At 45.0% G+C, this 16370-nt stretch overlaps 2 protein-coding genes across 2 annotated transcripts; one reads left to right on the top strand and one right to left on the bottom strand.

The window, feature by feature from the left end:
* The first annotated feature begins 3755 nt into the window (after positions 1-3755).
* LOC124700495 (probable prolyl 4-hydroxylase 6) lies at positions 3756-5652 on the top strand. Its single transcript, XM_047232619.1, has 7 exons — positions 3756-3874; positions 3995-4052; positions 4144-4248; positions 4726-4783; positions 4867-5042; positions 5117-5177; positions 5284-5652. Exons 1-7 carry the CDS (start codon positions 3756-3758, stop codon positions 5589-5591), a joined length of 885 nt encoding a protein of 294 aa, XP_047088575.1. The 3' UTR covers positions 5592-5652.
* A 2230-nt stretch (positions 5653-7882) lies between these two features.
* Positions 7883-9115, bottom strand: LOC124700494 (CLAVATA3/ESR (CLE)-related protein 25-like). The gene is made up of 2 exons (XM_047232618.1): positions 8853-9115; positions 7883-7922 (listed from the first exon to the last, which is right to left on the bottom strand). The coding sequence occupies exons 1-2, from the start codon at positions 9113-9115 to the stop codon at positions 7883-7885; spliced, it is 303 nt and encodes a 100-aa protein (XP_047088574.1).
* Positions 9116-16370: the final 7255 nt, after the last annotated feature.

The raw sequence follows: 16370 nt of genomic DNA, 5'->3' as shown, positions 1-16370 counted from the left end.
CATGTCCTTCTTGATATGGTTGGAGTGTTGAGTTCCGGAAGGCACCACCGACGAATTTAACAGTGCACATATTGCCTGGAGTTTGCTGGACAGGGTGGTATTCGGTCGTGCGCACCAATACGTTTATTCCGACCGTTTGGTTTCGGGGGGAGCGGCGCGAAGCTCTGTCCTTTTCTTGCCATCTAGCGATATTTTGGTCCAGGGTGAAGTCAGAGGCGGAGAATATCATGATGACGAACTTGGAGTACTAGCAATGGAGGTCTAAGTCTATGCATTGTTGAGGAACTTCCTTGGTGTTCGGGGCTTGCAGCGGCAGTATGAAAGTGGTAGCGGCAGCATTGGTGAAGTTCAGAGACTTGCCTTTCAGGATGAAAATCCAAGGTCTGGCCTTAATTGGTTGTGCTTGACAATGACCTTGTTGAAGGCATTGTTTTGAAAGCTCGGACTATTTTCAGGGAGAAATCCTAAGATCTTTGATCGGGCGACGACGACGCTGGTGCACCGTTCCCTTCTTGGAGGCGTCGCTTTTGAAGAGCCTGAAGATCAGGGGTTGTCCTGGTGGTGGTTGTATTGTTGTTGCTAGGACTGGAATGTTGTGGCGCGACTTTTATTTCTTAGTTTTTTTTAGCTGTGTGCATCTATACTGCTATTAGGGTGTTGCGTTATTGCAGAGGCCAGGTGTAATTGGTATCTTCTGATATTAATATATTTCCTTTTATCGAAAAACATATTGCAATAATAGACGCAACAACTTTCTAAGCCAAGTTCAAAAACCCAACTTGCCCTTTGTCTAGTGTCACTCCTACATCGCCTCCACCCTTCCAAAAGCCACTACTCCATCAGCTTGTGCTTGACAAACACTTGAAACACCAGCTCACTGCCCCTTGCCTATTGAAGCTGCTTCCATTGCTGTAGAAATGCAAGAATGTGGAAAATAAAAATCAATTGGTTGATGAATTTGTTCCGCCTCAATGTACATTTTACTTGCTCTGTTACTCACTGATCACAAGGACCGACAAGTCATACTAACCCAAACACACTAGGAAAATCCAAAAATGCATAGAACTACAGTATAAGAAAAGGAGTGAGACTACTGCCTAAGTGTTTTTTGGAGGGTTAAACTACTGTCAAGCTGCTGTGAAAAAGTTGAACATACATGGTTTTGTGGTGTGCATCTCAATAACGGTAAAACAGAAACGGGAGCGCCACCCTTTGCAATCTCAGTTCGGTTTGGTGGGGGGCGGACACAATACACTCCTGATATACAGTTGCCGAGCAAATGTCATCAGCTCCATGGCTCCCTGTGCATCCACCCTTCCTGGAGCGCCGGCCACACAAAAATATCGCCAGCAGGCCTGTTTGACCTGAGAAGCGGATTTCCGGTGGACATTCAAATAAGCTCTGCTGCATGGCATGCTTTCTCACCATTCTCAAAATGAGAAGCTCAAACTGACTGAGAAGTCTTTGCAAACTGAAAGCACGGAAGCAATAACTTCTTAAACATAGTTCATACACATTGCAAGCACGAAGCACCTTCCTAACTAAGCAAAGTTGCTACATATACAAAGCACGGAAGCAACAACTTCCTACACAAAGTTACATAACTAAGACCAACAACAGTCCTGCGGATCATGAGCCACGCTTGTGCTACTCGTTTGCTGCAGCAACTCACAGACGCAACAACTTTGAGCTTCAGCTGTCCCATCCTTCTAGAAGCTTTGTCAGCTATAGCCATTGGAGATAACTGAACCGACGAAACACTACCTGCAGGAGCTGGTTGGGGACTTTCCCCTGGCAGGAACTGCCTCAGGTGGTGCACGATCTCCTCCAGGTACCTGGTCTGATAGCTGAATTGAATCAACCCATTGACTGATTAAATCTTGTTGTAGTTCAGACCACGCGCACTATGGATTGGCTGCCAAATTCTTGGCGCACTGGAATGAGCAGCCTCTTGTGCAAGGTCGAACGGAGTTCTCACCTTCCTCAGTCTCCCTTTCCTCTGCTTCACCGCGCTGCTGCCTTGGCCTGAATCCAACTGCGAGCCCTCCCACATCGGATCCTCCTCCGATGAACTCGACAGCGCCATCAGCTTGGACAACTTAACGAATTTCTTCGGACCAGGCTTCATCACCTGCGCCTCTGCATGAGGCTCTGCCACAGCTCTGGTTCCATCCGGTGCGCTGGTAGTTGAGAGTAGAGATTTTCGTCACTGATAGCTTCTCGGCTTCTCCCCACCTCCACCCTCGTCCTGCTATGTGAACGATTTTCTCATGCCCTGATTTTTTTTTGAGTTTTAAGCATGCCATGGATTTTCTTCCTATGTATAAATAATCCTCTCTTCTTTGTATAAAACATCTTACCTTACATGTAAATTTAATTAATATGAGGGTAACATTTGCGCACAGTCATACAACCCTCCAACACCGAGTCGAAACAATCCACCGTTGTAACATTCTGACCACCCCAAGCCAGACCTGTTACCCTGACAGCTCTTTAGCCAAGCATGTTTAACCTCAGAGTTTCTTGCGGACGAGCTTCCAAAAAAGAAGTTAAACTTGTTAATATGAGTATCCTATGATCCTATTAAGCCCTGGACCAGGTTGTCGCACTCGAGTTAGAAAGCAAGTTCATATAAAGATGGAAACCAGGGTAGAGCTTTCTCAACAAATACAACATCTCAACAAATGTCAATCTGGATCTTAATCTCCCGTTTGCAAGAGTTCAGTGTGCGTACTTTGTGTGTTGAAAAAATAAAGCCCCACTTTGGCAAAAACAAGTGCCCTACTTTGCAACAGGGTTGAGCTGCTGGCTTTCAGGTAGAAGAATAATGCAACACTAATACTACTATTGAAATATGTATTTGAGCTAAAAAAAAAGTGGTGTCCTATTATTCTTTGATGATTTACGGTGCTCCTGTTTCTAGAGTGGTGCGGAAGAAAAGAAGTAGATTCCATCAGTACACTTCTATATCGATTGCGTTGTCATCATGAAATGAGCACCAGCTCAAATAAGAGTAGATTTAAATATAACTGTACCGGAAATTCAATTTGACTCCTAGATGTATATGCTCCCTCTACCAAAAAATTATACTTCGAAATGTTGAAAAATTTGAAAACAAATTTTACATGCACATCTTCACAATATATGTCTGTTCGTCAAGTTTTGCGAGAAATAAATATTATTTTGGTCTATGTAGAAAAAGTAAAATTTCTCTTCTGAAAACCTTTATTTTTAGCATCGGATTTTATCTTTTTTACACACACCACACAACAAGTCATTTTTTCATGAAACAACTTTTTAAGCGCGTAGCACTTGAAGATTTATGTGCAAATTTTCTTCAATATTTTTAAATTTAAAAATAGGTGTAACATTTTTTAAAAAATAAAGAGAGCATATGCTCCCATGTGCCAAAAAACACGGCTCTCTTGTAAAACCGTCAAACCTTTTTTTAATTGAAAACCGTCAAACCTAGACAACTAAGACAAGAGGCAAAAAAAAAAAAAAAAGGGCAAAAGTGGGAGCCGTTGACACGCGCGCCCACGGAGACGGAAGCTGAAACCCCCCTGCCTGGCTGCCTCCACCACCAGCGGCTCGCCCCCGTTTCCCCTGTTCCGGTGGGCGCCGCGGCGGAATCCCAGTCCAGACTTCAGAGACCGGAGACCTCGCCACCTCCGGCTCCGTCGCCTCTCTATAACCAATACACCGACAGCCCCCGAGCGAGCCATGACCCCGCCGCCGCCCCGCCTCGACCCATCATGCCGCCGTTCCTCCTACTCCTCGCCGCCCTCGCGCTCGCCCCGTGCCTCTGCCAGTCTCACGGTGGCGGCGGATTCTACGACCCGGCACGGGTCACCCAGATCTCCTGGCGCCCCAGGTCACCTCACCTCACCTCACATTCTTACTTCTTTCCTTCCGACCTGCCCCAGGCCACCTGTTTGCCGATTTGCGTCTGTGACAGTGTTTGGTCTGTCTGTCTGTCTGTTTGTGCGCGCAGGGCGTTCCTGTACAGCGGCTTCCTCTCGCACGCCGAGTGCGACCACCTCGTCAAGCTGGTGAGTCGCTGCTCTTCCCATGGCTTCTTAGCGGGTGCCAGCGCACATGACAGAGGTTGAGTTGTGATCTTTGTGTCGTTCTGGGGTTTAGGCCAAGGGGAGACTTGAGAAGTCGATGGTGGCGGACAATGACTCTGGGAAGAGCGTCATGAGCCAGGTGCGCACAAGCTCCGGCACCTTCTTGGCAAAGCGCGAGGTATGGAAATGGAATCACCCTTGTTCATAGTTCTTCAAGAATTTGTTTAGTCATACCGATTAAATCATGTTGCTCGGTCCTTCAAAAATTTGGAGAAAATTTGGAGAATTTAGAGTACAACAGAAAGAGATAAACCGTAATTGATGGTTGTTATTTGTACTTTCTTTCTTGAGATGAAATGAGAGTTAGTATTAGCTGTGCAATTTGCTGGTAGGTAACGAAACCGGTGAATCATTACAGTCCTGAGAATAGCCCTCCTCTTGAATATATGTGACTTACTGAAGTTGCCAATGGTTCTTGCTATTTTTGTGCAAATCAATCTTGACGAGTTAATCATTTTGGAAACTGCAGTTTATATTTTCGACGAAATGGCCGTTAGAAAATATGTTTCTGCTGTTCCTTCTATACCATATGCATCAAACACCTAGAAAGATGTCAAGACCACTAATTTGCTTCATTTTCTTTGGTCAATTCAAGGATGAAATAATCTCTGGAATTGAAAAGCGTGTAGCTGCTTGGACGTTTCTCCCTGAAGGTATGTCGTGCTACCTTACCTGCCTTTCAGTCGGTTCAGGGCTAGAGGGCATTCTCTAACTGGCTAGTCTGTTGCTGGATCAGAAAATGCTGAGTCGGTTCAGGTTCTGCATTATGAAGTTGGTCAGAAGTATGATGCCCACTTCGATTATTTTACTGACAAGATTAACCTGAAGCGTGGTGGTCATCGGGTTGCCACTGTTCTTATGTACCTGACTGATGTCAAGCAGGGTGGAGAGACTGTGTTTCCAAATGCTGAGGTATATCATTATTTCTGAGATTACTTGGAATTTTCTGAGCCAGCAAGTTATATTTATCTGACACATTCTTTCAGGGAGGACATTTACAACTTAAGGATGAAACGTGGTCTGAGTGCGCAAGATCTGGCCTAGCAGGTAGCCTTCAACCTCTTGCATGTCAAAAGTAATGTTTTCCACTTCATTGGCCGCAATTTAACAATATAAGTGTATCCTAAAACAATGGTTTCCTGTTCTTTTGCAGTGAAGCCGAGAAAAGGTGATGCACTACTGTTCTTCAGTCTCCACGTTAATGCGACAACAGATCCAAGCAGTCTCCACGCGAGCTGCCCAGTAGTCGAGGGTGAGAAGTGGTCTGCCACAAAATGGATCCATGTCCGGTCATTCGACAACCCTCCAGATGTAATGACGGACTTGCCATGTTCTGATGACAATGAGATGTGCCCTAGGTGGGCTGCTGTTGGGGAGTGTTTCAAGAATGCAAAATACATGGTGGGCACAAAGGATACCCTTGGATTTTGCCGCAAAAGTTGCGGGGTCTGCGATGCTTGAAACCCCCACCAACCTGAGTTGAATATGTTAGCATAGTGTTAGGCTGTTAGCTGTTTTCACCACCCTTTCTGATTTACAGTTAGTGAGATGTATATTACAAAACCAAGTAAGTTACTTGAAGAATGGCATAAATGTTTACTCTTTTGTATCATGTAGTTTGACCTCAGAGCATCTTAATATAAAAGGGGAAATCAATTTTTTTTGTTTCAAATATAATCTGGTATGACCGGATGCTATCGAGTATTTATCCAGCAATGTACTGTACAAATAAATTGATTTGAGCTCTGATAGGCCGGAGCAAAATGTTGCTGACCCATCTTACAAATTCTGCTCTGCAAAGTCTGGTACTTCGTACTCCATGTCTCAAGGTATTCCTCCATTATTGATTCTGCCAACCTAAAGTGAAAATTGTGAAGTAGCACACAAAAGGTAGCTGAAGTCATGGTTGTTTCTAGCCTTTCTTAGTCATCAACTACAAAACTGAATGTGCTCACATTGGATATGTGCTCCTGTTCTTTGTGTCAAGTCATTGTTACCAGAAATTCACTTGTAACTTAAAAAAAAACCAAGTGATAAAGTAACATAGTAGAGAGCTGCAATTACATGGGCAGCTCTGAGTACTGCTCTCGGAGCAGAAACAAGAGTACACACGCTGGGTGTATGCCAACATAAACTGAAAAGTGGCTATCAACATAAACTGAAAACTGTGCAGTACCACATACTGTCCATGGTACCTGAAGTTAAAAATGTACCCCGTTTTCCTTAGTTGAGGATAAATTTATTACCCCTTTTGATAGTTGATCTTGTAAAGTGGAAGTAGTTCAGTCAAAATTCTCTCCAAATATTTAGGATTCAAGAATGAACTTTGTATTCCTATTTGAGGATATTTTTTGGCTCTGCCTGTTGAATGCCTTTTATCAAAAGACTGAATAGAGGATATGCTCCTGCATGTTTATACCAATGTAGATCAGCTGGATTTTTTTTGTCTCAAGTCATTGTTAGCAGCAATTCACTTGTAACTTACTTAAAAATAAATAAATAAAAACAAGTAACATGTAGTAGCTAGAGCTGCAAGTACATGGGCAGCTCTGTGTCCTGCTCTTGGGACCAGAAACAAGAGTAGAAACGCTGGGCGCATGCCGGGACCCGGAGGGGAGAGAGAGACATTGATCAGAGATGCATATATGTACAAATAGGACACATATCTGTGCTCACATTGCGCTGCACCCTCTTGCACTGAACAAAGCAGTCCATCCATACACTGAGCTACATATCCATTCTAGCACATGGTGCAGTACATCTCGTCTCAAGGACACAACAATGACTGGTCAAGAAGAAGAAACCAGATTTTTAGTCCCCACAGAAACACAGCTCTCATCACAGCCATGCTTTGGAGCTCACTTTAGCTGTTCAAAGCTACTAAGTTACAAGAAAAGAAGTTAAAGAGAGGAGGAGAGGCAATGGGGGGAGGGAGGAATCAGAATGGTGGATCAAAAGCATTGCTTCCTGCTTTGGCAGCGCTGGTGTTCACTATCCTTTCTCTTTGCTACTTTAATCGCTCATCGTGCCTTCGTTTTTCATTATGAGAAATGGTGCCATATCGAATTGAAACGTCACATTGGGTCTAAAGTAGATAAAGAATTACAACAAACCTCACAAGTATCTTAGAAATTTTTGAGGAAAAAATTGAGCATTTGTAATAGGCAAAGCAAAAGCCTCTTTAGTGAGGTGTGATACTTTGATAGATGCTACTGCTGAAGCGGCACTATATTTTCCACATCTCATATGAAGATAAGAACCAAAGCCTAGACAATTGCTGTTGGCCCTTCTTTGCTGGCCTGTTTGTTTCCTCTGTACCAAAACTTATTATATGGTGTTCAAACTCACACTGTGACAAGAGAAAAAGAATGTACTAGTAGTATGTCTAAAGTCACTTCTGCCAAAAAAGAAAGGAGTTCTTGCCCACACCCCCTTTGCCAAGAATCTCTGGTGCTTGTTTCTTGTGAGAGGGAAGCACTGCTTGGTTACTTTACAAAACTGAAACCCCCCACCACTAGAACAGCCTCTGTTTTCGCGAAAAAGCTAAAGCTGTTATGCTTAACACTCTCTTAAATAGCAGTGCTTAGAAGAAGATAGGCCATGCTACCTCCCCCCTAGTTACACCACAACATCCAGCCAGACCCACCATGACATTGTAGCTCTTGTTTTGTTCCTTCTTTGCAATGCAATGAACCATTCCTCTGCTCCACCATATTCAGCCTCGGAAGCTTCTATGCCTCGAGATGCGTGCCCTACGCTCGGCCCGGCGACCTTCCCGACTTGCCAGCCCCCCTGAAGAAAATTAATCAGGTTAGATTGAAAAAGTGCACTGGAACAACATATGCCAGTCTGTGTTTCAGCCAGGTGACCCTACACTCAACCGTTAGACCATCTGTTTGTTGCCCAGATAATTAATCATGTGGGTGTGCTAAGTTTGACTGCTTCCAGGCATATAGAATAATAATTTCAAGTATCATAACTAGTTACTCATGATTGGAATATTTATCTTCAAAAGAAAGGGAGAATAAGACCAATTTTACTTGCTTTTGCTGAAAGAATGGCATATCATCATAGGGGACTGTGGCTGTGGGTGTAAGGAGGAGCATATTTGAGCTCTTTGTTCTTCTCATGCTCTTTACAAAGTTCTCAGTTCTTTGTTCTTCTCATGCTTTATGCTCAAATGAAATCATGCCTTGAAACATTTTTCATGCCTGAGAAAATTCTGCCCGGCCTAAGAAAATTTGAGGAAAACAGAGCATATGAAATGTTGCAGACGGAACTAATGGCCTATCAATTGGAATATTAATCAGCATTAGCTATTACATGGTACATTAAACATGGCATAGACGAAGAACTTCTCCCTTTTAAAAGAATCATCATAACAGTAAGAGTGCATTGTTTTAAATTTGGTCAAAATCTCCAGTCTACGTTCTGCCACCCCTCTGAAAAAAAAAGCTCTGTAACAATGGCACACTTCAATCAAACAAATAGGATGCATTTCAAACTTGAAGAAACCTATGTATGCATGGCCCATAACAAATATGTGAAATTTTCTTATTTGCCAAATCAATGCAGATTTACAGAGTCACATGACCCAGAGACCAACATTCGAACTGAAGGTGCATGAACAAGAAGAGACAGGAAATGAAGAAACCAACTCAAAAATTCAGACACACAATCTGCAGCGCAACACACAGAAAAAGGGAAAGTGAAGTGAAGCACCTGTTGTGGATGGGATCAGGGCCATTGGGCACCTTCCTCTCGCTGTCCTGGAAAGGATCATCGGCGCTGAAATCCTCCAGAGACCTCCTCATCTCACCTTCGTCACCTGCCGCCAGCATCCTCCTCCCTCCGATCGCCACGCCGCCGATCGCCGTCGTAGACGGCTTCTCCACCACCACCACTAATGACATTAAGACAAGAACTCCCAACAATATGGCTGCTGCCGCCGCCGCCCGCCTCCCGGACCCGGCCGGCCTTTTCATAGTGCCAACAGGGTAGGCGCTCTTCGCAGCCGCGCGCCTCTTCCTCCCTCCCTCTCCTCTGCTTCTTCTAATGGAGGTGGACAGGTGGTCCTAGTGGCGGTGGTGGCGCAGCTGGGACGACGACGCTGGCTGCTGCTGCTGCAATGTGGCTGCATATTATAATGTGGGGAAGGGAGTGGAGTAGAAGAAGCAGCAGCACAGGAGGGAGGGGCAGGGATTTGTGTCAGTCGCTGTTGCGGGTGGTAGCATTCCTGCTTCTTGTTTTCTTCTGGGCTTCTTTTGCTTTGGCCTGATTCTGCCTTGCTTTTCAAGGACTGATGCAGAGGAGAAGCAAAGCTAGTGAGCCAGCCAGCCAGCCATGCTTGCTTTCTTTTCTTTTGCCTATGCCATGCATCACTCTGCTTTTTTTTTTCTTTGAGTTGTGCTGTTTTCTTTTTCTTTCCAATCTCTTGTTTGTTCTTGTGAGAAAAAAGACGGTGGGAGAAAGTAAAGTTTTAGGAGCCATTCCTGTCTGAAACTCTGAATCCTGATCCTTAAGGCTGTACTTGGTTCTCCATCTTTTTTTTTTTTTGAACTTGAGGTGCTCCCCATCAAGTACGTAGATTCCTCTCGGGAGGTGAATTCAGGCCGCATGCGTGTAGTAACAAAAGAAACGGGAAAGAATTTCACCTTTGGGTAACTCTAGGAGAGGGTCATGCGTTGCCATGGTAAAAGTCAGGTCCCAAAGCAGCTCCAAAGTGAACAGCACCCTGAAGAAATAACCACCACTTTCAGGCGATGTGTCACGGTGCTTTTTTATTTTGGGGGTTCAGATTACAAGGCGGTGATCTCCTAAAAAATCAGTGTGCTGTGAACCAGATTCTTTGTCAAGTTCCCGTTTGAGATGACATGTGAGCTTGCTTCCTCGAATGAAGTCCATCCATTTAGAACTGGATCGAATCTGTCCGATTGCTTCATGCTGATCACCCCTACATGCGAAATCGATCGAGAGAGAATGCACGCAGGAGCTCAATGCTGTGGCTGAATGATCCATGTTTTATTGTGCACGAGCGAGCAAAACCACTGTAAAATCTTTATTTTGAGCTTCTTTTTCAATCAGCCTCCGCCTCATAACAATTTTTCTACGGTGCAAGCTTGAGGAAGTCAGAGTATTGGGCTCAGGTAGGACCTGGCCCGAACCCAGCATCCGAGCCGGGCTCGCCCCTAACTTATCTGCTGAAGCTGACCTGAAGCCTGAAGATTTTTTTTTTTGTATAAAATAAATGATTCGTATATGTTATATCCAAAAAGTAATATAGTTAATATTTGTAATTCAAAGTAGGCATTTCCCGGCCTCTGGATGGGCTGTACCTGGGCTTGATGTTTTCACCTTTAGCAAGCTCAGCCCAAAACCCGATGTACAGCCTACTAGGGAATTCAAAGTCTTTATATGAAGCAAAGGACCAAACTAGTCGGATATTTCTGAAATAAGCTGGCATAGTTGCTGCCTTAGATGTTCTAAAAACAAAAGTTGCTGCCTTAGAATCCACTGTGACAACGTCGGAAAAAATGAAGCAAGCATGACAATAGAATTTTAGAGCAGAATTAGCCATATGTAGATTACCATTTGGAGTGACAAAGAAAAGTTAGCTAGTAACATGCATAACCATATAGTACACTTGGAAAAAAAATCCACGCAATGTAAGTTCAACGTCGGGAGATGTTAGTACCACCGCATTTTTGGACAAGGCATTTCTGAACCCAGGTGTAGATGCTCCTAGTTCAATAAAAAATTCGGAAAAAATAGCAAAAAAATTCAGAAATATCTGAAATTTTTGGACAATGAACATGAACAAGTGTTCTATCTGCACACAAAAAATATTTGGAAAAAGACATATGTAGTGGTCTGTGAAAAAAAGACAAATCAAAGCGATGTAAGAAACAAATCTATATGTTCCAAACAGCACCGCATTTTGTCTTTTTTGCACAGACCAATACATATGCCTTTTCTCGGAGATTTTTGGTGTGCACTTAGGACACTTGTTTATGTTCATTGTCCAACAAATTCAGATTTTTTGAATTTGTTTACTACTTTTTTTGATTTTTTTATTCAATCAGGAGCATCTACACCAAAGTCCAGAACAGTTTTTTCACACATTTTTTATATAATAAATAGTACTAAAGAGGAGCCAATATTTGTTTTAACGAAAATGAGGAAACACCCATCCTTTGCATCTGTTGATGCACATAACGATATATTGTTCATTTTTTGAAAAAGCCAAACAAAGTCGAAGATGGATGTTGAACAAGTCCAACAAAACAAAGGAAATCACGAAGCTACCAACCTACAACTAACCCCTATGTCAACCGGGGGTGCAGCCCATTGGGCTGACCCTAAGGTCAAGGAATACAGGTCTAGGAAAAATTTAATGCTACTTATAGTGAAAATCGGCCATGTTCATCAGGTTGGGAAAGATGTAGTGCATCAACACCACCACCTCCTTTTCCTTTCTCCATGACTCCGGTGCCACATATGTCGCCTTATAGCGCTAGCCGACCTGATGCCGCCACCTATGACCGCAAGTGCTACAACCCGACCTCAACGCACAGCCTGCCCGAGGGACCTCCCTGCATGTTGTCGCCTCATGGCCCCATCTAACTTCCCCTTCCCCATCTGCGGCAAGGTCCCCGCACCACCCTCTGGAACCCTAATTCGTTAACGCATTTATGCACTCGCAGCCGATCCTCCATGCTGGGTTTCTTCCTCGCCTTACTGGCGATGCCACGACCCAATACACCTTCCCCGGCCGTATCCTACGAAGTCAATATGACATATTTATCTTCTCTGATGCTTCATCCTCTTCCTCCTCAGTTGGTGTCCTCCAGCAAAAAGGCCGAGGGTCATGACGCCCAATCCCCTAACGACACCTGCGCATGAGCATCAACACGCTAACTAAATGTGCATCGAATAGGGGTTTCCCTCCTCACTTATGAGGTGCACATTCTAAAAAATATACTAGGTTTTGCACTTAGGTACACAAAGGTCTTGCAGTTGCTTCTTTTTCGAGGGAAAGCCATAATGGCAATTTTATTGATTCTCAAAGATAGTTACATTGTCAGCCGGTAGTTATTGTTGAAATTGAGCAAAGAATGATGAAAGGGTGCCTCGAGTAGCGTAGTTAACGAGACATAAGTATTTTGCGAGGGAGTGTACGCCGACCTTGAGCGAAGGTCGCCATACACAATGCGAGAGTTAACACAACGATGTGTTTTTATAGGTTCGGTGACCTCGACGGAGTGCAAGCTAGTCCTATGTTAGGAGAGTGTCGTAAGAGGAGGCTATTTGACCGAAACTTGGGTCATCGTGAACTACCCCAATGTGACTCTAAGTGTTCATCTCATTCACGTTGGCCCGAGTCGTTGTGAACTCGACGGGTCCAACACTAGAGCTCCCCTCATGAACTTGGAGCTCTAGTCATCTCCCCTTGACTTTATGCAAGTGAGAGTTAATTAGCATGTGTCTTACATGCTCCCCCATGGGGTCTATTTATACTCCATCCGTTCCTTTCTATAGTGCCTATAGATTTTTGGCATTTCTTTACTATTATATTCCAGTTGGTCGTACGTTATACAACGCGTTTGGTGAAGGAGATTGAGAACATCCCGACCGTTCGGTTAAATCTAACGTCTCTAAGGCAACCAAATATTTTTCCACGTATGCTCTAAGCCAAGCCATAATAATCTTTCCTTTCCCAGTTAACTGAAGTCACGCGCTGCAAATATCTTTCCTTTCCACGTATGCTCTCTTTCCCAGAAAATATTATGGTATCATCAATCACACTATCAATTAGTTAGGAAAGATATATTTCCCTGCCTAAAAGAAAATCTCAATGTCAAGTGCCTCGCGGTAAATAATTAGGATGTGAATCCATCATGGAGTAGAAAGCGCCGTGAGTTTCCTAATCAATCACGGGGCAATGACTATGATCAAATTCTCTCCATCCCGATTAATCACGCCGCATTGGCCCTCTCCCACCCACCTCTCAGGTCACCCTAATCCATCCCACCGTCGGGCGTCGGGAGGGCTTCACACGCTTCCCTTTCGTCCTGCCGACCGCGAGCACCCCACAGACGACGGACGCGTTGGAGCATACGTGCCTGCCGGACGGCCGCCATGCTCGCGCTTGTTCCCGTGGCTTGCCGCGCCACGGCGACCAGCACAGGGGAGTGGGCAAGCGAGCCAAGGCCAGGCTAGGCGGTGGAGCTTCAGGCGTGGCCCTGGTGATCGACGGGGACGACCACGGCGAGGCGATGGTGGCGCTCGGCAAGGGCACGATCGGAAGGAGGTCTGTGCGGCGCAGCAGTGATATCGAGGAGGCAAAAGTGATGAAATGATGGTCGCACAGTCTCCCCACTCGGCCACTCCCCACGGCACCCGCAGCCGCGCTACCTTCCCCGTTCCCCATCTTCGGCTGGTGGAAGTCCGGCCACTACAGGCCTACAGCTGGAACCCTGCCGGCTCATCCACGCCGTCCACCATCCTTGTTTGCCGCCACGGCGCCACCACCACCAGAGCAGCCGCTCGTAGCGCTCTCGCCCACCCGTGCCCCACACGATCCTTGGTCGAGGACAACGGTCAGCAACAAGGAGTATCAGCGTGCCATGCGCGATCCGTCGTCGAGGATGGCGGTTGCCAAACGAGGAGTACCACTACCAGCGACCGGCCCGTCCGAGCTCTACGGCATGTAAATCAAGGTCTGGTAATGCTTGCCCTCCTTCATATAACGAACAGGGAGAAAAAATGGATCCAATCTGGCAGGTGTCTACACCATTCAGATACCTGCACCTGAGAGTCTGAGACGGGCCGGTTGGGAGCATAAACTATGCCGTTTCAGATCAGTGAGTTGCAAATTTACAATGCATGCCAATATGCCATGCGAGAACAGCGCGCTGCTTCTCCTGCCATGCGTGTGCTCGCTCTAGACATACCAGTACATGACTTCATTGACCAAACAGGATGACTCGTGCAGATCCGCCATGCTGGGATTTGTGGAGAGCGGAGTTTGGATTAGCGCACCTTGCTCAAGCAATTGGGTTCAGATGCTCGACGAGCAACCTTCATGGTATGTCTTATTGCACATCTTTTCTGTAGTTATGGAATTGATTGACTTGGCGGTAATATCTGAATAATTCTCTGAACAGGTGATAGTTATACTACCTTTAGTTGATGGCATTTTTGGAGCTTCTATCCCTAAGCTGACTTGGTTAGGGGCCATAGCATTAATTATCGTGGCTGGCCTGCTAGAATGTGGTGGATCTCCTCCTTCTGTAAGTACTAAGTAGCATCCGTCTTGCTTTTTTTCATTTGTTGTCATAATGGAATGCATAATCTATAACGCTTCAAAGACCTATTGTTATGCATAATAAACAACAATGACGCTTTGAATGAATATTCTTCCAATAACAATGGCCAGCCTCCTGGTGTTGATTGCGCCTCCGCGTGGTCAGCGCCAAGATCGTGTGGTAGAAGCTCAGCTCGGGGTTGGCTTGTAGGTGAGGGACCAGGTGTGGCGAGGGTTTTTTTCGGACAAAATCCCAGTGCTCCGGTGCCCATGCCTGCGGGTGTCGTGACCCTCTTGAGGTTGTCGTTGTGGCTATTCTCTCCATATTAGGCATCCGGGTGAAAACCCTAGACCTCGGTGGTCTTGGCAACGGCAGCGCCTTTGGCGTCGTTACCTCCTTGCGAGCTTTGTTGTGGAGCCCAGGTCTCTCTCGTCTCTCGGCGTCTTCGGTGGCAAGCTCGGTGCTTCTTAGTTTTTTTTTATCTCTAATATATTTGTAAGAGGAATTCCTCGTCACTTTGGTTTCGCCGTTTGGTTTTATTTATAAAGCGGGGCGAAAGCCTATTTCGGGGAACAATGGTCATCCACTTCAAAACATTCAATCCTTGTGTTCAGATAAAAAAAAGTTTGTCTTTTCAAATATTTGGATATAATCTCGTGTCTTCACAAGGAACTTGATTTTGATTATGCCTCTTGTTGATTTCAGGTTGGTGAACTAGGGATATGTGGGCGTCAATGTGGAGAACTAGGGGTGCTCGCGTGGTCATCAACTCGCCTTCCTATACGCCAACCATCATTGTGACAGATTGCGCCGACCATCCATGCATCAGGCAAAGCCTTGGAACACAAGGACAATTATCCTCAAAGATTTTATGTGTGCTTTTGAGACCCTTTATTTTATTTTCAGACTATTGCCCACGCTCTACCACTGATGCACCCATTCTATCTAACTATGTAGAGGCCTTGAATTGGGCTGGTTCTGTTGTATTTAATGCTGAAGGATTTTGGCCTATGGGTGATAGAACATGGCATTGGTCAATTCGTGGAACATTGCCTATGTCCAGGGTGAATATTTTCTGACCAGCACCTAAATTGTATGGATTTTCCCTATGGTTATTTCATCATGATTATTCTTTGTACCACTCATAATCACATTTTATCTAATTATGTTGATGCCATGAAATGGGGTTCGTTCTTTGGGATGATAAGGCAGTTGAATTCACTGTTGAAGAACTTTGGGCTACACGTGAATGGGTGATACATAATTTGTCATTATGTATGTGTTGGAGCATTGCGTATGATGGTATCAGAAAAACAGAAACTCCCCGGGACTACATTTGGTATTTTGAACAATAATAATTGGAATGTATTGCTTTCTTACAACTAGAGAGAATGTATCAACAGGGTGGATGGGGCTTCGCTGCTCGAGACGACAAAGGAATTTTGCACGGAGCAGGTGCAGGTCACATGGCTTATGTTGCAAGCGCGCTGCAAGCTGAAGCGATGGCATGTGCTGGAGCGGTGCAGGCAACTGCAAGCTGGGGAATACCAAATGTGAAGGCAATTCAGCTGGAATTGGACTCGCTCACACTGGTGAATGCTTTGTGTGGTTCTGAGTTTGATCGAGCTCCTGAAGGCATTTTATTCCGTGATATTAGGTCGTTTATTCAGTTCAACTTTATTTCATGTGAGGTTTCATTTGCTCCTAGGTCTTGTAATAAAGTAGCTCACGCCATGGCGGAGCTAGGTGCGGGGCAGCTAGATCAGTGTGTGATCTGGTTAGACGATGTCCCTGACATTGTAAGTGTGTTGCTGGCCACTGAGTTGGCTGTGCCAGTTTAATGAAATCAGAGTGTTCCATCTCAAAAAAAGAGAGAATGTTTCTCATGCACAAATAAATATAGGTCTGATTAAGCACCATGTTAGTCATCTTG

This window comes from Lolium rigidum, chromosome 3 (genome assembly GCF_022539505.1).
Source record: "Lolium rigidum isolate FL_2022 chromosome 3, APGP_CSIRO_Lrig_0.1, whole genome shotgun sequence".
NCBI classification, from domain to species: Eukaryota; Viridiplantae; Streptophyta; class Magnoliopsida; order Poales; family Poaceae; genus Lolium; species Lolium rigidum.
The sequence above is the reverse complement of the archived record's forward strand: the minus strand, read 5'-3'. Positions and strand labels throughout refer to the sequence as shown.

What these genes read in the sequence shown, in the direction of transcription:
- LOC124700494 (XM_047232618.1), bottom strand. Translation starts at nt 9,115, where the DNA reads ATGAAAAGGCCGGCCGGGTCCGGGAGGCGGGCGGCGGCGGCAGCAGCC. An exon ending in CCTGATCCCATCCACAACAG is followed by an intron (nt 7,923 to 8,852) that starts GTGCTTCACTTC and finishes AATTTTCTTCAG; the next exon opens with GGGGGCTGGCAAGTCGGGAA.
- LOC124700495 (XM_047232619.1), top strand. Translation starts at nt 3,756, where the DNA reads ATGCCGCCGTTCCTCCTACTCCTCGCCGCCCTCGCGCTCGCCCCGTGC. An exon ending in TTGGACGTTTCTCCCTGAAG is followed by an intron (nt 4,784 to 4,866) that starts GTATGTCGTGCT and finishes TTGCTGGATCAG; the next exon opens with AAAATGCTGAGTCGGTTCAG. An exon ending in CGCAAGATCTGGCCTAGCAG is followed by an intron (nt 5,178 to 5,283) that starts GTAGCCTTCAAC and finishes GTTCTTTTGCAG; the next exon opens with TGAAGCCGAGAAAAGGTGAT.